The sequence below is a fragment of the Nipponia nippon genome, unplaced genomic scaffold (assembly GCF_047370975.1).
Source record: "Nipponia nippon isolate SJK-2023a ecotype South Korea unplaced genomic scaffold, ASM4737097v1 scaffold_4, whole genome shotgun sequence".
NCBI lineage: Eukaryota > Metazoa > Chordata > Aves > Pelecaniformes > Threskiornithidae > Nipponia > Nipponia nippon.
Window position 1 is genome coordinate 11,918,654 of NW_028262358.1, and position 24,548 is coordinate 11,943,201.

Sequence of the window (24,548 nt, forward strand, 5' to 3'; positions counted from 1 at the left end):
GAAATCAGAAAGAGAGGAGTACCGGTAAAAAAAACCCCAAAAGCCTCTCCTGAGTAGGGTAGGCAACTCTATATCACATTTTCTAAACATTTAAGTTCTTCAGTATATAATTACTTCAAGATATCTTCTCTATCATGGGTGCCCTCTCTCCACCATTCCAGAGTTCTTGGAAGTATCATTTTGAGTTACAGGCATACACCAAAAAAAAGGAGCGTAGACCATCTCTATTTATCTGAAGTGTTAAAGAATTATTAAAAGGCCGAGTTCCAAAACTTCCCCTCTGGACAACACCACTTGCCAAAAGCCTGAGTAGGGCAAGAGGCAACAGCTGTGGGGAGAGGGAATGAGCAAGAGCAGCTGAGTTGTCTTGAAGAGGAGGTGCTCCTGGGAAGGGAGGAAACCAGCACACACTCCTTCCCCCTGCAAACCTACCCAGTGGTTAGGACACTTCTTTTCCCCAGCCCATTCGTGTTGCCCTTCTCAAGCTTTTGGTGAGATGGGGGACAGCCCTACACCAGAGGACACAAGGCAAGAAATCCTACAATATGACCAGTGTTCAAAGGCCTTTGCTTGCCTGCTGTACGCATGAAATAGGCTCCCCACCTCCCTGGGCAACAACAACTGACTGCTAGGATTGACAAAAGATTTTACTCTTGTTAGTCAATAATACAATACCACACAAGACATTGTCATATGAGACACTGCAGAGGTTTAGAAATGCTTGCCATTTGTTTCTAAGCTTCATCTTCTATGGAAACGAAGCCACACACCCAGACCGTCTCGCCTTTCCCTTTGCTCCAGACCCAAAGGAGGCTCCACAGAGGCTAACTGCATCTTACTGTCAGAGCAGTAACATACAGCAGTCTAGACAAACTGAGCACCATTTAACAAAGAGACAGTAATCTCATAAGGCTTTCAGATTTCTTACTGCAGGAAGAAAAGTAAGGTGAAGCTCACAGAAGAGAGGGCTGCTCTGCTTGCAAACATTTACACATCAAAAAACCCAACCGTATGCGAGACAAACTTCATGAATGCCCAAATGCTGGACAAACTTCACTTGGAGCTTCCCTTTCCTCAGGCTACCAAGTCATTAGACATAAAATACAAATTCACATGCTTCCTTACAGTGTTTGTGGAATTAAAATGTTAAAATTTAATTCAAATGTACATTACTGGCTGAAAGAGCCTGCGTTTATTCTTTTTCATTTGTAGTATTTTCTAGTTGTGAAATAGCCTCTTATTCAGACTTTATCTCCCTATTGCAGTGATGTCAGATTCTTTATTACTTTTTTTTATTATTATGTTTAATACACTTCTAGTAGTGAAACAGATTCTCCTTTCTAATTAGGTCTAGCAATTAATAACTGAAATTGAACTGATGATGATACAGTTCTGCTAAACAAATAACCAAAGCTGAAATCAGAGTTAAGCATTTCCATATTAGCATTGACATCAACAACAGCTTATTCTGAACTTTACGGCTAAACTGAGTTAAAAAGAAAAGAAAAACAATTAAAATATTTCTTATTCATTTGGCTGCTCCCCACACTCAAGAAACCAGTCCCTCAAACAGCTGACCCTCCTTGTGACTGAAGTAAGGACTTATTAAGCAACCAACTAACCTTAGAGGATTTTCTCCGGCTTCTTCTTGTCCAAACCACCACTAGTTTATCTGGCTGCCTGTTGAAGATAAGGAAGAAACAGCTTAATTTACAAGATCAATATGTAAACAGTTTATATTAACACTCTTGCAATACATAATGACAGCCTTAGCGGATACATTATTTCTTAAAAATAGCTCAGCTAAAAACCACTCTCAGCATCAGTCATTTAACAGGAAAAATAATGCTGTATTTTTAGAAGAAGGCTGTCCGCCAGTCTGCACGCTAATGTCATCCTCCTCCTCCTGGTCTCCTCGCCTGTGGGCATCTCCCCAGAGCCAGCAGCGCACCTGAGCAGAAACTCTTCCATAGGGCAGAGAACAGGATCCAGCCTCTATAAAGACCCCTTGAAAACAATTCGGTATGCAAAATAAACATCACTGCAAACTCTAGTTTGAATTTCAAAGCAGGACACATTGAAAAGGTACTGCTAAGCAGCAGAGAAAACAGGCAATTTCACTTTTTCACCCCCAAACAATTTTTTTTTCCCTATTTGAATACCTCGAACAACAAGAGAATCAAATCCTTTATTACTCCTCAAAATCTCCTTGGATGACCACAGCAGATAAATCAGCACTTCCTCAACTTTCACTCAGTACAAGCATGCTGAAATTCAGTACAGCTCTCCAAGCAATTATTTAGTTGGTATTTCTAATGAACGTGGGTGGAAACCTCAATATAGGACACTTCCAGTAAAAATTATTTTCTCTTTAAATTTCCTAAGATTTATTTCTTGGTTAACAGTTACAGCCCTATTACTTCTACGTTATTAGTTTCACAATTGTCTCCGAGTGATTTTTGATATTGACCTAACTTCCAGGCTTTTTTTTTTTTTTTTTTGGCCCATGATACACTTCCCATCGTATGACCACACTTCTGGTCCCACTTCCAGACCCATGACCCCTCTTCCGGAGACTCCTGACCCTCCGTTCCAGCTTTGTTTCCTGGCTGATGACCCAACTCCCATCAGCAAGCCTGACTGCAAATCCATCTGCAAACGATTTTCAGTGGAGTTCACATCTCCACTTAAAAGTGCTAAAGCTGTGACTCTGCCTGGAAAAAAACCTGCTACTCAGAGTTTTGAGACACTAGTGTAAGAATCCTTGCATTTCTAAAGCCAATAGCAAAACCTGTCTCATGTTAAAAAAAAAAAAGAGGGCGGGGGGGAGGTGGAGGATGTTACCGAGTAAAAGTGAAGCTACAATGCACTCAAAGTATTCTTTAAAAGATGCACCTGAAATAATCCACACAAGTATTCTGAATTTAAAAAAAAAGCAGTGTTCACACTGCTATCCTAGTATTTCATCACAGGGAGACTGTATCTACTTCATAACTAACTTTTCAAATGAAAACCCAACTGGTTTAATAGTCGGAGAGCTCTTTTTAAGCACTGAAGTGCTGGCTACCATATTATATACCTTCTCATGAAGCTGTTCATCATTTCTGCAGGCTGCAGTAAAACTACTACATCACCTATGATTCACATTTAAAACCCACCAGAACTAAAGTTCCCCTGAAAAACAGAGTTAAAGGCAGGTCCTATGAAGGAAATGAGGACACCGGCTTTTATTTGCTATTCTGTATTGTGCCTTACTCCTTTAATATATCCCTTAATTTCCAGGTTGCGGTAAATTGAAAGTGATGTAATCTACTGCATTTTAAACTGTGTAAATTCATTCTTATGGCTTGTTTAGGTGACCTAAACCATAGGCTGGCTCTGCTTGCAACTTCTCCTGCAAAACCTTGCTTGGTAATGAGGTCATCCTGTTGTACTTCGAAAGCTCTTTGCTCACTTGGTCTTGGGTGTGTTGGGTTCTCATCTGTTGGCACACACTTCCGTTCACTTTGATGGGAGCTGCGTTTGTGTCACCAGGAAAAAAAAGCACCCCCAAGCAATTTCCTTGAAGCAAAGCAATCCAAACCCATGCCTACAATAAACAATTTTTTCTGGAGTTATTTCACTTTGCACTTTAAAGCTGACTTAGTCTCATTTCAGAAACTAGCTCGTGAACCAAATTTAATTTAACCTTGACTCATTCAATCCTGAGCTTGCGTCTGAGCACAAAAAAATGCCAAAATTGGAGGGGGGAGGGGGTTAGGGAAGAAAAAAGAAAAGCAAAAAAAAAAGGAAAAAGAAGATGCACTTCTGCAGTATCAGTGGCTACACTGAACACAACCCTCCCTTTAAGAGCAGGACTTTGTGTCCCAGGAGTCACAGAAATAGCAGCATCAGTAGGAAAAGGCAGGACAATGCCTGCAGAGGTTAATGGGAAGAGCACAAGTCCACACTGCCACCAGCTCTCCACCTCTTCTCCCTCTCACCTAAAGGGACACAGTGCTCAGCAGCACATCCCCTCCCTGTTCCTTCTCGCCAGGGCAGGCAGCCACTATACTTGCGGTGGCCTTGGCCTGCTCAGGTGTACAGGAACACCCGCTATCAGAAACACGTAAGAGACAAAAAAAACATTCTTCATGGTATACTTAGTAGATCATGAAAACGTTGAATTCCAACACATGGATTTCAAGAGTAAATTTCCACAAATTTTCATCAGAAGAGCACTCAGGTCTCCAGAGATCCTGTGAGGGAGGCTAAGAAGGATCCTACCTAGGTCCCTTTCTTTCCTGCAGCTCCAGCTCAGGTAACGGTGATGCCGCTTTGCCCCTCTAGATCTGTTTTGACCTTGTCTTACCTATTTTGGCATCACAACTGATTTTTCTTGCAACAGCACTGGATCATCTCCCCAGGGAGAAAAACATGCCACAAGTTGGAAAATCGAAGCAGTACACCTAGCTCTGTGTGATGCCAACATCTAAATCAGGAGGCCAGCCCTGATGGAGCTGGCCCAAGAACAGTTGCAGACGTGTGCAAACAAACAGGCCAAGAGGAACAAGACAGCAAAGTGAGGAAACAGGAGTAGCATCAGTGTCGGCGCCAAAGCGAGTCAATTCAAAGTAGGAATTAATCCACACCTGCATTCCTGCAATGTAGATACTTCTTCATTACCGGGTACTCTAGAAGAGACCCGTGGCTATGCCAGATGCCTCCAAAAAAGAAAATAGTAAAGAAGAGGCTACATGTAGACACAACACAGTTATTCTGAAAAACTAAGTAGCATAAAACAATTGTCAAGGATTGACAAGTCTCAATGCAGAAATCCTTCCAAGTCTGGACATAAAAAAAAAAAAATAAAATAAAAAAAATATCAGAGATGAGCAGTAAGACATGACAGTCATCTCCTGTGATACTGGTATGAGCGTGTCTCAGGTTGGTAATTGACCTTACATTTAATTCTAATTCTTTCATTTCATTTTAAACCGTGCCATTGCTTGCTTGGCTTTACGCAGGTCGTCAGAGACAGCTGGTGCTTCAATGCAGCTCCCCACCAGGAGCTGCGTCTGCGTCACATACACAGTTATCACCAAATGTGGATTTATTTCCCAGTTTTGAAGAACTCTCTCTGCCAGGAATATAAAGAAATACACTAACATGAAAAAGCCAACTAGAATCTCAATTCGGACTGAGAAGACCAATCCACACTGGTGGAAGAGCATGACCAGCACTTGCTCCCCTAGGCTCTTTCACCAGTATATTTATTTTGTTAAGTACTGAGCATACTTTGCTCCTTCAGCTTCAAGTATGAGAGAAATTCACATCCAGATGTACTTTGCCAAAACAAAACGAGGAAGGCTGTCACAATATGGAGACAGAAAATTTAGCAAAATGGGGGGAGAAAGGGGAAGAGAAAAATAATATCCCGAAGGATGAGGTTCCCCACTAAGCGTGCCACATGCTTAACTGAAGCAAAACAAAGAACAGTAGTTTTTCTAAGGGATTTTCTTCAAGAAAGTCACAAATACAACAATTTAAAAATATCTCCATAGAAATGTTTTACAAACAAAGCCAAGAGCAACCTTCTCTTCTACAATCTGTTCATTGCTCTTTTATGCCAATATACTTCTAGAAGAAAAAGCCCAGCTCATATTTTAATCGGCAAATTTACATTCAAGGTTATTAGTGATGTCTCAGTGCTAGGAAACGGCCAAAACCACATAATGCAGTTTGCTCATTTAAAGCATTTAAGCAATATTTCCTACTTCAGATTTCTCCCCTCCTTCAACATCATAAACCTGGGCTGCTCATTAACCAACAATAAAAGCAAATAAAATCCCTTCTGAAGAATTAGGCTGAAGACCCGTTTTTTGTATCCTTTGTAAGTTTACTTTGTAAACTCTGAGATCATTCCAAATACAAAATCCACAATGGTGCAAGCTGAACAAATACTAATGGTCACCTATAAAAAAAAAATTTAAAAATTAATTTCCTGTGCTGCATGAACAATATTTCTCATTCTTTTAAATCCACCAGCTTTTAGATAGTCACTTATTCAGCTCCAGCAAAGACAGTATAAACTAGTTTATGGTAAGGAATAACATACCGCTAACCCTAAGACGATGGGGTTGGGGTAGGGGAAAGAACAGGGTTTTAGCTGAACAGCTACACCTCCACGCTAAGTAATTGCTCCAATCGATACAATTCCACACCACCAACCTTTCAGTGGGAGCATTTAATACTGTACTGAAATCTAACATGATTGCCTTGGTGGTGCTTCGCATTTCACCCCGTGCTAGTAGGCAGCATCGCCAAAGTAGCAGCAGCCCTTCCCAGCTGCAGGAAGCCAGCGGCACCGGCGCCTCAGACACTGCCACCATGAAAGGCAGGGACCCAGCAGCAGGTACTGAAGGATCCAGGTTGGATCCAAAAGACCGTATTTTATAAAGCCTACCATAAACTTGTCTTTGCTATTTACTCATTTTTGTGTGGTTCATGAGAAACTATTCCTGAAGAAAGGCAATTTATAGTAGTAAACTTATTTTATTATTTACAAGTGAAACTTACCCAGCAAAGAAGCAGGAAAAATTATGATTTCAAAGTTTGTGGCTCAGAAAAAGAGCTTCATCATTGCCCTGCATACTAAGTAACTAAAATGAGATTTAAAATACAGATTAATAAAACATCTATAATTCAAAACCATGCCTGCTTTTCCTGTCAGATGGAAGCCATGATTCTGGTATCTTCAGTTCCCCCATTGACTGAACTGATTTTTTAAAAAATAAGGTAAAATACTGGAACCAGACTTTGCCATATCCACAATTTCTAAATAAAGTAATAAAAACATTCCACAGACTGGAAAAAACTATGTCATCTGATCATCACCTTTATATGCTGCAAATTTCACCGACTAAAAAGGAGGTTGTGTAAGACTTAAGGTCTGCTGGGGTTTCGTTTGATCATTCCAGGAAATATTTGGCACAATATTTTGATTACAGAACTCTCCAAATATCATTTGTGAAAGACGGACATAGAAAGTATGAGTCTCCCGTTAGCTCTTGCTTTGTAAAACTTTTAGCAGAAGCAGATAACATTAACCAGAACCTGTTTCTCCACCAAATTTATTGCTCAATAATAGAAAACTATAGAAGACTTATGCTTAGAATCTGTTGTTGGAAAGAACTGAAAATGCACTTAACTTCAATTATGGCCACTGAAGCCAATGGCAAGACCAATTACTAACAATCCTTTGGTGATAGGAGAGAAAATAGGTAACAGTATTTGCTTGTAACAAGGTCTCATTGCATTTAATAACATTCAATAATCTTTAAATGCCTGTAATGCACAAGGTACCTTTTTTGTATGTACATGGACCACTACAGCCTGCTTGTTTGTTTTGGCATCTAATTGCCTCAGTGTTGGGGTTTGCCTTTTTTTTATTATTTTGGCCTTTTTTTTTTTTCTGTTGAGCTTGTTTTATTCTTACTGTGTTTGATTTGAACTGCATTAATTATTACAGGCTGCTAGATTACTCTTGTGAAGCAAGCTTAAAAGGGTATAATTAACAAGAGAAGCAGCAGTGTTAGCACAATAGCATGCAGATGCACCTATTGAAGGATAAAAATAATTACTTGAGGACTAATGTACTACTGATATTTTTTTTTTAAATAACCTTTTGTCCCCTCTGCATTGTACATACCAGCATGATGTGCGAGGTTTTTATTAGGAACCAATACTCCCTCCCCACCAGCACACAGCTTTCTACATGACTGCTGGAATGCTATCAAGGCTTTCTACTGATCTCTTAAAAATAAATGTGATCGGTTCTACACCACCATTAATTTGGTATGAACGTTACTTTTCCTCATTTTACAGATAATTACTTTGAAAAGCTCTCTTTGCAGTGCAGTCTTCTGCACTGGGACCTACACTACGCCATGTATTACCATTACCCAAGGAACTAATCAAGCAGTGGCCTTTTGCGAGCCTTGTACTAAGTTTTTTCCTTCAGAATTTCCTGTTGGTCACGATCAATGAAATTCCACAGCTGCCTACAACTCTGGGAAGTGTAGTCAAGTCACCACCGATGCTTTAAACAGGCCTAAAGATGCTGGTAAGAATGATGTCATGTGTTGATGCATTTGCCAAATGAGCCCTCTTGCTGAGTGAAGGTACAGCACTGATTGCAAAAGCCAGAAACATTAAGAAGAAAATAAAATGCCATGCAGATAAAACCCATCTGAGCTAATTATAAGATGAAGTACATTACAAGATGAAGCTTTGCATTTCAGGAAGGAATTTGAAGTTTTCCTCCCTACCTCCCCTTAACTTCCATGGTGGAAGTTAAAGGTATTCAAAACACTTTGTACCCAGACGTTGTTCAGTGTAATTGTACAAGATGCCAAGATATATCCACCAGTAAATTAAGGTAGGATGGCTGACGTGCTCACCTGGCCTAGCCTGTCTGCTCCCGCTTCACTGCAGACTCCCACATAAGGCCTGTGAACAGACTTCTGAACCATCTCACAGCGTTACTACGTCAGACTATTTGAATCAAAACAACAGTCTCCCAGCCTAACTCATTGCAGAATATGCATCAAGTCCCTAAAGTAAGACAAAGCTTGTTCTTCCCTCACTGCAACTATCCAGTAGTCTTAGCAAGGCTGGGAAATTTCAAAAGATAAATCATTAAAACAGGCACAGCAAGAGGACACCATAGCAGAGATCCTTCCACTTTTGCATCTTAACTTTCTACACTTAACACAGAAAATTCCTCCTTCATTTCCTCCCACCAGAGGTCTCCACATATTTTTTCAAGACGACGCAAGCTGTCAAAAGACCAGGAATTTCCTTGTGAACAGAATTTTAGGGTTTTTTTTAATAGATTTGCAGCTAAACAGACTGGCTTCTACAAGACTTATGTCTCAAGGTTATGCTTTGCTTTTCAAAAGAAGCTCTAACCTGGCTTTGCTTGGTTTAAACAAAATAAAAGGGACAAAGCAAGACATTATGACTATTTTACAAAAGTGCAGTCAGACCTACTGAATCTGCACAGCATTTCTTTGCGAGGCTGAGCGTGGAATGTGTAGTATGTACTGCTGATGACTTGGTTTTCTTAAACCAAACACAAACGAAGTTTGCAGAATGAGCTGGATTAAACAAAGCCCAAGTTCATCCATTATTCAGAACAAGCGACAAGGACAGATTCAGCTTCATTTTTCAAGGAGTTATTGCAGCAAAGAATCTTGAGCAAAACAAACTTGACAAGACTATCTAGTAAAATCCTTTCTTAAAGCTTTTGCAACAGGATTTTATATTGCAGAATACACAAATTGACCCTAGTCTTCAGAATTATGTTCCTTAACGTCCTCTTGGCAATAACAGGAGGATGCCTTGATGGGTCTCTGAATTGTACATCACATCCAGCTGCCCTCCATGTAGAAGCTTTCTTTGTCTGATCCAATTTAGCCTTGCTTGTCCCAAGGAGGGGTTAAGAGTAGTGCACCAGAAGGACCAAGTGGACCTCTTAGCTCACTCTCCTATAATCATAGACACTCCCCTTAAGCAGACATTTACTCCAGCAATGCTTAGTCCACACGTTTACTCTACACATCCTACCACACCAGAGCTTAGAAATGCCTCCATATAATCTCCAACAATGCCTACAGAAAACAAGAGCTGCTTAAGGCCACCTAAAAGCTTGTTTGTAAAGCCAACCTCCCCAGTCGAGTAAGTTCAGAGCACTAGAACCCCACAGGTTCAGGTTTTGTGCATGGCTAGCGGGGGCTCAGGCTCACTGGGCAGGGAGGAGCAGAGGCTAACGGAGCCATCCAGACAAACCTTAAATGGAAAAAGTGGAGCATGTTGTTTTATAGTGAAAAGTTCACAGGAGGCTACCATGAGTCAGATCTTTCTCAGATGCCTGATTTTCCTTTTTATGTTCTTTTTTTCAGAATATTTAGTCTTCTACATTTTAACAATAATGAATTAATGTTTTTTGAAAAAAAAGCTTGCAGTTTAGAGTTGGTAGGTTGCTCCTCCTGGGCAGCGCATGGCAAGAGCAGGCACTACGTAAACCTGCTTGCACAGTCTGCCCTGTCCTGACCTGCGGCGAACTCGCTATTCTGATCCTCTTCCCCGCAGAGCTGGGGCCTGACAACTGCCAAGTGAATAAACACAAACTCGTTAGAAATCAAACTCACTTTCACCTCATACATAACAGTGCATTTGAAAGCTGGTTTAAGAAGGTGAAGTGCTAGACCATCTATCTGCTATGAAACCCAAGTGTTGAATGCAGACCTCCGTGCACCCAGCCTCCACATCCTGCACTTCCTTAAGCAGACACAAGTGATGAGCATTATCTGCCCTTACTTCACGAATGTCCATGTTCACTGTGGTGTGAAACAATAAAACAGATTAGTAACAAGAACCAGGGAAACAGTTTTAGCAAACTCGAGCAAGTAAACCAGGAATTTTGAATTCAAATTCCAGCTCCTGTCCTCACTGACTATACAGACTGCAGAAAACTTTAAGACAGACACTGAGCAGCATCAGCCCTCCCTTTGATTTTAATCATGCTCCATGCCAGCCTATACCTCTACCTATAGACCAAAGATGACATCTCTGTACAACAATGTATGTGCATTACTGAGGATACCTTAAATTATTGTGTGTTACCCCTTCTTATTTTGAAGCACTACAAGTGTAAATGTTAGATGTTTTCTCACAATAAAAACTGCAAAAAGCATAACTAAAATAAAACTCTTTGGCTGACAAATGCTGCCTGAAACATAGCTTCAACCCATCAAAAACAAATGCCCACATTAAACAATATATTTCTGTACTAAAAATATGCAAGAGGCTTCTTGGCACACCATTGTCAATTTTAATCAGACCGCGTTACAGAACAGATCCTATTTCATTTTGCATTTTTTTTTCCAAATAGCATTCAAACAGAAGGCCCTTCTGTTTTTCAATCTGGAAACAGTAGAGAAAAAAAAATTATTTTTCTGCAATTCCTGCAGAACAGAACAGCGTGCATCTTTCACCAAAACCACAGCGCGAGAACACTGAACTATTAACAATAGAGTCTTCTTCCTCTAATTTGTCTGTAACAGATTTAAGAGAGATTCTGCATAGCAATTAAAGAAGAGGATGAACTTCATCATTCTTACTGCCTGGGCAAGTTTCACATTCACACACCAATAGAAGAATGAAGGTTTTAGATTCACGAGCCACAGGCTGCAACGCGATGTTCCACAGGGATTCCAATGTCCACGTTAGGACTTGGACAAAGCAAATCTCAGACAGCGTGTTAATGCCTCCATCCTCCTCCTCTCCTTGCAATCCATGGACTCATCCTGAAGGAATTACAGTTCAGCGTGGGCAGGAGTAGGAGAATCTGGCGCCATGCGCCTTTCAAAGCTCCCTTCCAAACCAAGGGCAACAGGGTTTTCTTGTTTGTTTTTGTTTCTTACAGCCGTGTTTTCGATTACAGAAAGCAACTTCAATCGTTTGAAGACGCACAGAAGTTGTGAATATACTAAAGGTTTTTGAGTGGGCAGCAAGTGCAGAATGGTAGCAGCTTGTAGGATTTGTCTACAGAGAAAGTTCATATCACCTACCTCAGGTGCCCAGATTATGGGACTGACATGCTTATACAGTAATTAGTGTTTTTAATTAAAAAGGCTGACACCTACAAAGAGCAAATGAGTGCTAAGACACACAGCCTCTTTAAAAACTTGCAAATTTGAAAAGCTTGAATATATACTTGAAGCTATAAAGACAGTGCAAACTCTTGATTTATACTCCAAAGAAGATTGTAGCCTAACACTGTGTAGTGCAACACAAGTATCTAGTAAGCTAACGGGCAGATCTGTGGTATGCTGTGTCCATACAGGGAGCAGTGCGGAAGGGCTAGTATCATACAAACTCAGACTTAGTTTTCTAAACAATGATTTTACTGAGCCCTAAAATAATCCACATTTATTCTGAGACATGGGCACTCCTGGCCTATGCACAATGACCTCTCCAATTAAAGGTTCCTCATCTGTCAGCAGCCTCCTTTTGCTTTTCTAAATTCAATATCACAAAGAGGAAAAAAAGGGGGAGGAGAGGAAGTGAAAATGTGACATGCTGCACTAGCCCTCTTCCCCATCTCTGCCCAGGAGACCAAACATTGTCAGGTGCTCTCAGTCACAGCCACGACAGATATGGTATCAAGAAGTATGAACTCACTTTTGAGGAAACATGAGATCTTGAACTGCTTTCTCAGCTCCGATTCTGGCATCACCTTGGCTGTATGACCAACCACAGGATTATGAATTGCCTGCTTTCAGCAAAGTGCCCTGTTACCAGGAGGAATACTCCTCCTCTTCTCAATAGCTGGGGCACCAGTGGAAGTAACACACCTTTCTGTCACCCTTCAGAGGCACAAAACCAGAAGATTTTACCAACTGCAGTAATGCACCAGCTACTGGAAATCTCCAAAGCAGCCACAGCATCAAACCACCACAGAGAAACATGGGAACCTTGCATTTAAACTTGGGTCCCAACCAAAGTCTCACACTTGCACACTAAGCAAAACAAAAAGCCCCAAAGCCTCTACAGACCTCATCCTCTCCAAGCTTAATGAGACCTTCAAAATGTAAAAAACGAGAATAAGCCAACATGATAAATTTTGCTATAAAGTAGGCTATACGTGTATAGTTTTCAAAATTAAAGCTATGATTTTCTTGCATGTTAAGAAATAAAAACATTACTTACCAGAGTTACAAAATTTTTGTGTATGGTTTCCAAGGAACTGGCATAGGCCATTAGAAACTGCCACTATCACTTCCCATGAGACGCCCCATTTCATGTTGGTGGCCTTTCAAGAGCTGCTTTAAGATGGAGGTATGGCCATAAGAAGTGAAATTATTTGATCAGTATTTACAGCTAAATAACTGTTCCAAAGACTGCAAAATTAGAACAACTCCTCCTCTTCCTGCTCAATCTGTTTAATTAAGTTGTTACATTGCTTCCAAGCTGCCTCCTGAAACAGAAGTTAACACTTCTGATTACTGAAGTCGATCTCAAAAGCAACATTGTTTATTTCTATTTATAGATCACCAATTCTTCCCCTAGAATCGTACACCCAAAGTCTAAAAACTCGTACCATTTTTAGGAAGTTAAACTGATCAAGCCTTTTAATTAATGCCCTCAAAGTCACACCCCTGGCTTATATCCAGCAGCAAGTATTGGCTAAGAAAAAAATGCATGTTAACTCATGGATACTCAAGAGACCCAGCAAAACCTTCTGCCAACACCAGGGGTGGGATATGGTAAAGAAAACAAAAAAGAAAAAAATTCCTAACTAAAAGACCTCTATTTCTATTTTGAAACATAAAAAAATGATCTTACAGCTTTTAAAAATTGGAAAGTATTTTGAAAATGCCAAACTTCCTAATTTGCAGATACAAAATGAAACATTTCTATTTCAAGGTCAAAAAATCCCTAAAAACATCAACAACTAAGGACCTAAATAGATTTTGCTAGTAACTGCTGTTTGTAAGATGCCCAACAGCAATCTGAACTAGATTGTAACTAATTATTTCAAGATCAGCCAAGCTGGAAACTAATAGCATATTTAATATGACTGTTTTAAAGCACAGGTTTTGATTTAAAAAAGCAAACATACAGAACCTACAGCATAGCTGAATTCATGCTGATGCTGAAAACGCACAAAGAAATTAAATCTTTCAGCCAGCCAGCCAGGCTTGTTTGTTTGTGGTTTTTATTTTTTTAAAATAATATTCCTATATGGCATTTTTCTGTTACAACCTGATCTAGCTTTCCCTCAAGTCAGACGCTCCTACAAACAGAGCCCTCAGAGCTAGGTCAACCCTTTGGCTCAGCGTCCCTACAGAAGAAACTAAGAGTAGCAGGCCTTCACACTTTTTTCAGTACACTGAGCTGTACACTCTCCTTTGAAAAGCTTACAGCTGGTTACTAACACCCAACAGGAGGACACCCCTCAAGGTACAAAAGGTCCTTTGCATCCCCAGAATTTTTGAGATACAAACTGTTAAAAATGAACACTGCCCTTTCCTTGCTTACGTTCCCAATGAAGACGTATTGATACCACCACTATCAACTGTTTCAAAGTCTTAAGTTGAGGCCTTTTGCTACCCATCACACACCAAGTTTGTAACTGGAGACTAAACCTGGTCACTACGTTGGCTACTGTGCTGCCCTCTCTCTTCTTCCTGTGCTGCCATGGTTGGTATTTTATATCAACTTAAAATAGACAGCACGCATACCCTCTCCATCCTATAGTGAAATGCCTGATCGTGTTTTAGCCTAATGGCTACTTTAGTTAGCTGATGGATCTTAGCATGGGGTAGTTGTAAAGTAACATCTGCAGCCACAGAAGAGACTCCTGGATGCTGTCCAGATTTTTTATTAAGTGGATTTGATGTCTTGCAGGCTAGATTCCAGCCTTGTACCATTAAATGAGGCAAAGGGATAAAGAGACAGAGCCCCTCTATCCCATAGAGCACACAGCTTAAAAGATTAAGTAATTTTGTCTCACCCTAGATTTCAATTTTACTCTAATATAAAATTTTTTTATCTGTAAACACAAATGTGTCTGGTGTGAAAAGCAGTTCTCCTTGGAAGCAGAAAGGTGAATAAAAAAGGGAGGCTAGGTTGGTTCCCAGCGCAAAATACACTCTTAATCTTGCAAAGTGCTGAGAGCCATCTACTCAAAGTAAAAGACAAAGCCTCTCAAACTTACTGCAACACCTAGTTGTTCCAAGTGAAGAACGGTGTCCCTACAGTGAAAGGTCAAAACCTCCTACCAGATTAAGTGCTGCAGGATCTGGCACTAAATGAGGATAAACAGAAAGAAAATTTCTAATTTCAAGCTTTTAGAAAGGTATTACAGTAAATGAAATGAAGATAAGTTACTGTAAACGATTAAATTTCAAACTGGAGTTTTAATACCTTTGCCTAGTTAGGGTCAAAGAAGTCTAATTAACGAAATCCATCATGTAAACTAACCACCAAGGGAATGGGAATCAATTTTAGCTGTGCAGAGTTCACACAGAGCACTGAGGGGGAAAACCAGTTATGTGCAGAGTCATCAACACGGACAATAGAGATGCGTGAGCACACAAACTCCTTGGATTCTGCAAAATAAGATTTTTCCACATATTTCAGCGTATTTGATATAGAATACACTTTTCATCTTTAAAACAAACAAGGCTCAAAAGTTGAAGCCTGCAAAATTTTAACGTATTTACGTCTGGAGCATTCAGATGGAACATCAGCCTTGGCAAGGCCAGCACTGCACACGCGTGTGCACGCCCACGCTCCAGCAGTATGAGCACTTCAAAACAACAGGCAGGCCCGCGGAGGAACGCTCAGGAAAATTACGATCACTGGGCTACTGCAGTAAGGAGCAAATCTCCTGAATGAGTGCATTCACAGGAGAGTTCAGCACGGCTTTATTTATGCACTTCATGCTTTAAGTCAGCTCTCCTTAACTTCTCCAGTTTCTGAGCATAGACAAGACCTTACACAAACACTTATCTCAGCTTGATCTGTTAATTTAACCTTGTCTCTTGGGCTTTGACAGATGAGGACTGGCATATCTAGCTCTTGCTGTTTAACACATTACCCCGCGCCGTACCAACGCCTTCTCAACAGCTCTTCTTCCCCAAAGCCGTCCACCAGAGGAAGTGCAACTTCTGTTGTTGGCGCTGCGGCTCTTGGTTGGACCTGACCTGGACTAAGGCAGACAGGTGACCTAGCAGACTCAAGCCTTTAACCCCTGTCATTGCAGGTGAGTCAGGGCTCTTATTTCTCACTGCTCCGGCTGAAAGCTAGTGCTCAGTTTTAACATATACAGGGTTGGGGTTTGTTTGTTCTGCAGCCAGACAAGCAATATAGTACCAAATGAGGTGTGAATTTACTCATTCATTTCAATGCAGTTAATGTTCAAAGATGCTTTGGGTCACTGAAACCCTCAAACTTCAAAGCCAATGAAAATAAGTGTTTTGGAGAACATTTAGCAAGTCAAATTGTAAACTAGAGCCAGACATTTGGCTTCTGTAGTGTCACCTCACATCGCTGGAACAGTGCAAAGAAACCTTTAAGTTCCCCAAAAGGGGCAGGGCAGGATTCCCTGTGGCAGCTGCGTATGCCAGAACCTGATGTGCTTCCACTGACACACAGATAGCCCGACAGCTCCTACAAGTGCTCTGCCTCCACAATGTGCAGCCTCCCAGCTGTGAGACGCTTCCATAGAGACACGCAGTAAATCCAGAGTGTCCGAGCCACATCTGACACATGTGGCCTGTCCCCAACAACACGTGCAGGCACACACCACCAGCTTTTCCCTGAGGCAAGCAAACGTGTGCAGCCCTTATTCCGGAGGGGCTGACAGCTTTCTGCCATCCCACAAATGAAGCATGTCCCTCAGCAACAGGATGGCAGAAGGCGACAGAGCAGTAATTGGGGCGAGGAGGGCCAAAGTGTAGACAAGCTCTCGCATGGGACACTTCCCGCTTTACCTAACATAAATGAACCTCTCCATGGCCAAATGTCCCCAGGATTTGGAGACGGATGCAGGCTCCCTGTTCTCCTCAGCCATACTCTCCCTTCCCCCTCTTACCTTTCTTAAGACATGAATAGGGATCACATGCACCCAGGGACCTTATAGCTAGAACATCCAAAAGGGGGGGAAAAAGGTCAGTCAAACAGAAAATATCCGTAAGGTAAAGACAACACATGGCCAGCTTGATCACATAAATAACGGCATCAGAGATAGAGCAGGTGCCTACGTTTTCTAGCTTTGAAGCATCAGATTTCTGTACAATCCTGGTCTTCAAGAATCAGCTACAAACCAGACTGGCAATTCTGAAACGGATGATGGAGGTTTGCTTCTCTCAAGAGAGTCAGAGCCAGGAGTTTAATCTGTCTCTGACCAAACTCAGAGTGGTTCTTGCAGTTTAGCCTCATAAATATTTCAAATGTCTCATGAGCTACCCTATCGCTTCTTACATTGCAAGTCACAGGACAGATATGCTGGAGCAACAAACAAGTAAAATAATAGCAACAAATGCTCCGCATAGAATTCTTGGCATTTTCTAAGGACAGGAAATAAAATGTTACTTTCCCCCCAATATTCACATTCTCTCTTCCACAAGAATGAGGTTTTGGGACTGATTTTGTGGATATGATATGAAAGAAAAAGCTATCAGCTGAAGTCCAAGCAGAAAATAAAATCACAGAATAAATTCTGCAGCAATGTAGAGAGAAAAAAAACGATGAGTAATTCTAATCCAGCCAGTGTAGGTATATATTGAAATCAACAATCTTAAGCAGAATATTCCAACAGCTCTGATTATATCACAGTAATGATAAGCCTATACCCTGCTGTGCAGCCACAGCTTTGTTGGAGTTGTAACTGAGCTCCATCCTACCAGCTTTAATCCCAAAAGTCTTCGCAGAGCTTAACAAATTCTCTTCCTTCATTTAGCTTCTACATAAACACCTCTTTTAAAGCACTTTAGTTTGAACTGTCAGGCAGACTGTCACAACCGTTTGCAAGTGAATCTGACACAAACAGCTTAGGTCCCCTGAACTTTTCGCACTGGAGTAATCAACATGTAGCCTTTCAAGTGCAATTCCATGCTTCAGGCATCCATCACCTCTACTGAAGAGAAGCTTGGTCCTTATGGTTATTGTCATTTTCTAATATATCGCCACCACTGAATAAAATATTTTGGAAATGTCAATCCAGAAAGGATGTACTTAGAGTCTAGTACAAAATACTCCCTTCCCCTCAATCTGGCATTTATCCATTACACATAATCTTAATTACATATCACTCAAAGGAAAATAAATAGAAAACAAACAAAAAACCCTCCTCACAACAAAAAGCTTGCTTCAGCTCCCGCATCAGTAACTGTAGATTGGTGATCATGCGGTCACTCCTCCAGAATCACCTTTCCCATTTTCCTCAGGTACTCTGCTTCACTGCAACAGTTTCCAGTCTGACCCCATATGACCAAACACGCTTGCAAATTACCTCATTATTAACATGACTTAGAGTTAGAAAAATGCCCCCTCTCTCTCTTTTTTTTTTCCCCGGTTTGTAGGGTATAACTTGCAATTTCCTCCTCACTTACACAGTGTCTTGCTACCATAAATCGGCACTCGTACAATTCTTATCAGTACAGAGAGGGTTTCTTGCACCTTCTCCACAATTTCTCTGTATTTCCGTTTCAGAGATATAAAATAGGGATCATTTTTCTCCATCACACAGCAGTCTTACAAGACTGGATTAATACTGGAGCTGTGCAACTGCAGAATTTTTGCGCAGAGAAATTGTCAGCACTTGATATTTATTTCCACACAGCAAAGTGTCTTTTTAGTTGTTTTATGCCAGTACCACTGAACTGAGAGCTGCTACCTTCTGGCCTTTAAGAGGAGACATAAATCCTACTTATAAGTAATTGTGGATGTAAAACTGTAGGAAAGCTGACGGAAGATGATTTGTGCACGCAAATTAGGGAGTGATAGAAAAGATGGCTTGTCTACAGTTACAAGGGAAGTTGAAAGAAATCCTAGTGTGGAACCAGGATTTTCTGACTGCTGTTGTAACAGTAAGAGCATATAAGTACTCTTTTTGTGTATGTTGCATTATTCCTACCCTTTTCACATCAACCACCTGGAAACTGGCATGTGACACCAATATGGAAAACAACTTAGACAGATCCAGTGAAGAAAATAAAACACAGTGACAATATAAGGATGCATCAGGTTGAAGAGATCAGGACATCAATCTGAACTGAGTAAAATTACATTGAGGAAGGCCAGACACATACTGCAGTTTTATTTACAAAGCTATAAATCTTCCTTTGAATAGAAAACGTAATGAAAGAACCCCTTTCAAATGCATTCAGAATTTTTTTTAACATCATGTGATATTAATAGCCACACTTTTTCCACCTGTGTCTTCAAGGTAGGAATATTTAAATAATGTGGTTTGTTTTCATTCAGCACAAAAAGAACTCCTGGTACATTTTAAATTTAGATTTCTTCTTTAACAGTATGATTGTTACTATCACAGTCACTCTAAGAGAGGCACAACATTTTTGATAATCAAGGCTTGCTCAGGACAGTTTTTGGGACAAAAATACTTCAATTAGAGAAGCTACTCCAAAATGGAATAGTTGTTCTGGTACAATCAGAAATATAAATGCACCTTATTTTGCTACAGAAGTGCTTAAACTGGCTGTGCAGCTATTTCCATGAAAATGTCTCTAGATAATGTACTTCTGTACTGCTGCCTCCTGCCTACAAGGGAAGAATAGGTGCTGTATGACATGGATTGCAAAGGCACAGTGAAACACTGGAGCTGCTGCATATAGATGAGGCCCAAGTATACATATGTGCATATTGCTTGTTCAGCAAAATCAAGTCTGAAAGCTCAACATGACACAGTAAGTTTCCATTTTAAAGTGGGCACATTTTGTCACAAGAATTTTATGTGGCCTGGGTCAGTAAACATCTGTCTGAATAAAACACAAAAATCTGATTACAACTGGACGGAGCTGTATTCAATAGGACAATAAACACCTGAGGTTTACTGCAATGTTGAGCATTTCGCTAACATGAAATACTTCACTATTTCAGAGCTACTTAGTTTACCAGCGAGATGGCTTGAGGTTGTAAGGAAGTGAGATTTCTGCTCCCGCTCAGCCCATGTGCCCCACAGCACACCTGGATGCCTCCCAGAATAACCAAGGGTGAACAAGATTTGTCCCTTACCAGCAACAGCCACCCCTTCTGCTATTCAGCAGCAGCATCCAGGCTTTCCCTCCTCTTAAGATGGTTCAACAGCATACATTGATTTCATATATATACACTGCATCTTGAACTATATATTTGTACACACTATGCACAGGTGACAGACTTCTCTGTCATGTGTTGCGAGCTTCCAGAAACGTCTCCCCACCACTTTTAACTTCTCTTTTGCTGCAAGGGATGTTCAGCATAAGAAGTTAAGACCCAAGCAATAAAACACGTGCTAACCAAAGAGATGACATCGGCAGAAATACAAGTAGGCTTCACGGCTGTTCTCCAAAATAATTATTTTTGCTTCACACACAGGTTGCTCGTATTTAGGTCACTTTCTGTACCTCCAAACCCAGCAGGATCTGCCTTGTATATCCCGTACAGGCAGACCAGAAGACATTCAAGCAGGGAGATAAGCCTCACGTTCTGCTCCTCACTCCCCCTGCTTCCCGGTCAGCTCAGCTCACCTCACCACTGGTCCTGCCCATCCCTGAGCAATTCTGAAATGCAACAAGCAAATATTCTATGTAAAAAACTGCAAGACCAACCATTTTTTAAAGGCTTCCTTGGGCAGCAAAGAAGAAACACACCCTGTAGAAGACGTCCCAAGGCAAACCTAACCAAGTCTCCTCTGTGCCCCCTATGGCACAGCACAGAAGAAAGAGGAGGGGAGAAAACTCACTCTGTGAGGCTAACGAGGTTTCTGCTTCTCGGGGCCTTTGTGAACCTTAAGAGGTTTTGTGAACCTTAAGAGATACTGACAGTTCTGACAATGAGGTGGACATAAACAAGTTAGGGTAAATTACAGTCTTCCTATAGTCAAAAGTAGCTCAAGAATATTGTCTTTTTTTAAATTAGTTTGTTGACTTTATCATTAATTGATTAAAAAAAAAAATCAAGTAAGCACCCTCCTTTTAACAGCTGTTGCTAAAAGAAGTAGTATTATTTTTCCCCCTACAGTACATGCTCTACTTCCCCAAGAATAAATTTGTCTGAAATAAATTTATTTACTGAAGTCAGCATATTTTTTTCCAGGAGGAAGCAGACTTTGTGCATTGTAAATACTTTATTAGGGTCCACTCCAGACAACAAGGCTGAATCTATAGGCAAAATTTTCCATATTCCTGTTTCCTGGTACAGCAATAGGAAAGGAGACAAGGGACTGCAGTGGTACTACATGAACATTAGCCACTCTATCAGCAGTACTGAAGTTACTGATGATGGGTAAGATCAACACCAAGCACCAGGACCAGGTAACCCACGAACTGAAAGTACAGATAACACGCCTGGCTTTACTGCAATTTTCCCTTGCGATACAGCTTCTCCTGAGGCAGCTAGAGCAGGAGGCGGTTATGGTAACAGATGGGGAGCAGAGAAACACAGAAATGTATCTAGCAACTCCCTGCTCCAAAAATACACTTGCACAAAGGGCCGCGTGGAAGCGCAAACCGAAAACAAACCCGTAGTTCCAGGCAGAAGGAAAGAGGTCGGGCTGCCAGCAGCTTTCACCCTTGCAGATTCTCCAGTGTTTAATAAAGGGTAGAGTTACTGGCTTTTTACCTGCAGCCATGGGGTCTGACCAAGACTCCTCTCTTCTATCCAGAGGCCCTTTGTCACAAAACCCATGGAAATAATAGCGGGAGGTTTCCACCCCGTAAGCTTTGGTTGAAATGGTCTGCTGAAACTTTCTGAAGCAACGCTGAATTTGCTGGCCAGACAGACAATTCAGACACATTATAACATCGCACAAGAACTTTTTCCCTATGAAGTAAAGCTAAAAACAAGGGAGAAGCCCAAGGTTCAAAAGCAACACCACAGCAAGCTAGCTTGTCATAACCACTGACAGCACGGCCCCATCAACCACAACAGTGTTATGTGCCCAGAGAAAATGGATGTCCTAGCTCTCTAGAAAAGCAACAGCAGTGTTGGAGCGGAGGTACAAGTTTTGACAGGGCAGCATGGCACAGTAGGCTGCCACAGTCCCACAGGTAGCAGATGACATGTCAGGGGCAGTCCCCTCACACCATCCTTTACCAAGTTCTCTGCATTACCATATGCTGGCACTCCTCTGTTGCGCAGCTGCTAACCTTCATCTGGCATGGCTTTTACCCCAGTAAAGAGGGAAGAGAAGTGTGGAGGCAGGAAAGAAGAGTTTCCTTCCCCCCCCCCCCCCCCCCGCACTGGACAGCCTTACAGCTATGGACTAAAGGAGGCATCATGTCTTAAGCACTAGATGTTTACAATTCTAGCAGTATGGGTCATCACACACTTCGTCAATCCTTTGTCAAAAAATCCGACGATTACATCAGTCACTATGAGAATTCAGGGTGTTAAGATTTCTCTTGGTCATCTTTCAGTTCGAAACGGAAAAAAAAAAAAAATCAAATTCCATTTACTACATGAAAAAAGGAATCCATGGGAAAGAAAAAGAATTCCTTTACTGTTTTAAGATTGTCTGTGTCTTGGTATTCTGAAAGCGTATGCAGACACTGGAGCTTAGAGCAGCCATCCAAAGGGAAGAAAGTAAACAAATTTTAGCAAGAAAATGAAAAACCAAAAGCAAAGCCTACAACCCAAAATTCTCCTTTCTACATGCACAAATCCCCAAAAAGGGGGTGAAAACACCATTGTCATAGGTATTTTTAAAAAGGATCTTTTAAAAAGTGTTAACAGTAAACAGGAACCATCCCCAATATGCCTCAAAACCAAGTAACACTGTATTAGATTATTTTGCTTTTGTGGTATGAGAGGAAGTGGTGAAAAATGGGTCAGGACTCTCCCATTCTTAAAATTTTCTTACATGTCAAAGATAAAGGAATGCAAGGCAAGTTTTCTGAATATTCACTCACTCAGCTTAAGAGACACTTATTGCAAGTACTCTATCCAGTTAAGATCTGCACTTGAAGAGAAAAAGGAGTTTAAAAAAATCTTGTTCTCTTTAAAGTTTTCCACAGCTTTATACAACTACTGCTCGGGTTACCTACAGGAAGAGACAAACCACTAAATCAGTTTTCCAAGAGACGGAAGGTACAACCAGAAGGAAAACACGGCCAAGAAATTAAGAACAGCCAGTCTCACTCACCTGCCAACATGGCCAGAGCTGTGACTCCAGAGCTATAATCATGTCAGGTGTTACCAGGAGCTGTCAAGGTTAAGTCCTCTGCTAATAAACCACAGATAAATCAGCAACAGGTTGGTTTGGAAATTTACAGGCTGCTGAGTTAGATCTTTGCTGGAAAAGTGAATTAAGCTGTTTTGACAGCTCTTTTCTGTTCTTTTAAATCTCCTCCTATGTACTGCCATAAACAAAGGGATTCAGAGTTTACTTAATGAGCAGTCACTGAAAGTAAAGGAAGTTCACAGTGCATGCTGAGTGGCAGCATACAATGTGCTGCCAACAGTATTCAATGGTCCAGATTCTCCAATTACATCGTTTAATATGGCTTTTGATATTAACAGTACTGGCTATGCAAATACTCTTCCCAGGCACAGCTGGGAGGGGGAAGTCAGTTTATGACACTGGATTTAAAAGCACAGGCATCAGCACATTAGTCTTAGCTCTGAAGAAAGTTCAAAACAGCTATCATCTTAGGGCATCATGCAGCAATGTATCTAATGGAAAGCTCAGAGCTGACTTAGGGAATGTCTTTGGTCTGCCTGGCCTACAAGAAAGGTGATGGGGCTTGTCCCAACAGGTGGAGATGAACACAGGTTCCCAGCAAAGCTGCACACCCGTCGAAACGTACATCTCCCACCGCAACAGCCAATGCCACCCATCCGGCAGCCCCAGACAACTCTGACCCATCAGACAGCAGCAAGGAAGCAAACATTGCTTCTTGGGTAAAGAAAGAGGAGGCAGTGAATATGGAGGGTGACTGGTCATTACAGGTGCTTGAGGAGACGGCACCAAGGCAATGAGTGGTAGTAATGTGGGCCATGGTAATATAGGAGTCAAAACCGATGTGAGATGGTAGAGTCTTAAATCGCCCCCAATTGTTTTAATTCAGTTGTCTCTGGAACTAGAAATTATTTTGCCCTTATGATGCTTGGTCAGCACCAAAGTCATTTTTCAAAATAGATCTATTAGAAAAGAAAGGTCAGATCTGCTAGTGTGCTGTTAGGCTCTGATACAGCAGCTCACCCAAAACAAAGCCCACAGAATGACTGCAGGAGACCGAGCTTGCACATGAAATAAAACCCAAAACCAGTTTGTGCTAAAATAAATACACAGAGCCACAGAGATCACAGTTCAGCAGCTGCAGACAGTTTAGCAGCTGCAGAGCTTTGCCACAGCTTTGGAGTAATCCTCAAGAAAGTCTCCTTAAATAATAATAAAATAGAAATAAAAAAGAATCCCCAATAACGACTCTCCACTACAACGAGAAACTCAACAGGCAAACAAGAATTACTTCTGCATTGCTCATCTTTACCGGTTTGCAGGCAGCTAGAAACTATAGTTCAGAAGGGCCTGCACTTCTGATTCATCTCAAAAGCTTGTCATTTGGAAGCCCTACAGTGACAGCACAGGGCACTGACTCAGGATGCAGGTGATTTAGCTGAAGCACTTGAAGATGTTCTTGCCTCCAGCTGTGGCTCACCTCACCCCTTTGGCAGGTTTTCCTCCCCACTGCATCAGGGCAGCATAAGGGAGGTGCATACGCTCCTCAACTGCTGCAGTTCATGCTCACCTTACAAATCTGAACTGAAGT

General features: G+C 41.2%; 1 protein-coding gene across 15 annotated transcripts in view; it reads right to left on the minus strand.

The window, feature by feature from the left end:
* The window catches only part of EHBP1 (EH domain binding protein 1), a 227,228-nt gene that overhangs the window by 193,788 nt on the left and 8,892 nt on the right, over positions 1-24,548 (minus strand). For all 15 annotated transcript variants that reach the window (XM_087775733.1, XM_087775727.1, XM_087775730.1 and 12 more), the window contains exon 3: positions 1,623-1,680. In XM_087775733.1, coding sequence (XP_087631859.1) covers positions 1,623-1,680 — 58 coding nt within the window. The remainder of the gene's footprint in view (positions 1-1,622; positions 1,681-24,548) is intronic.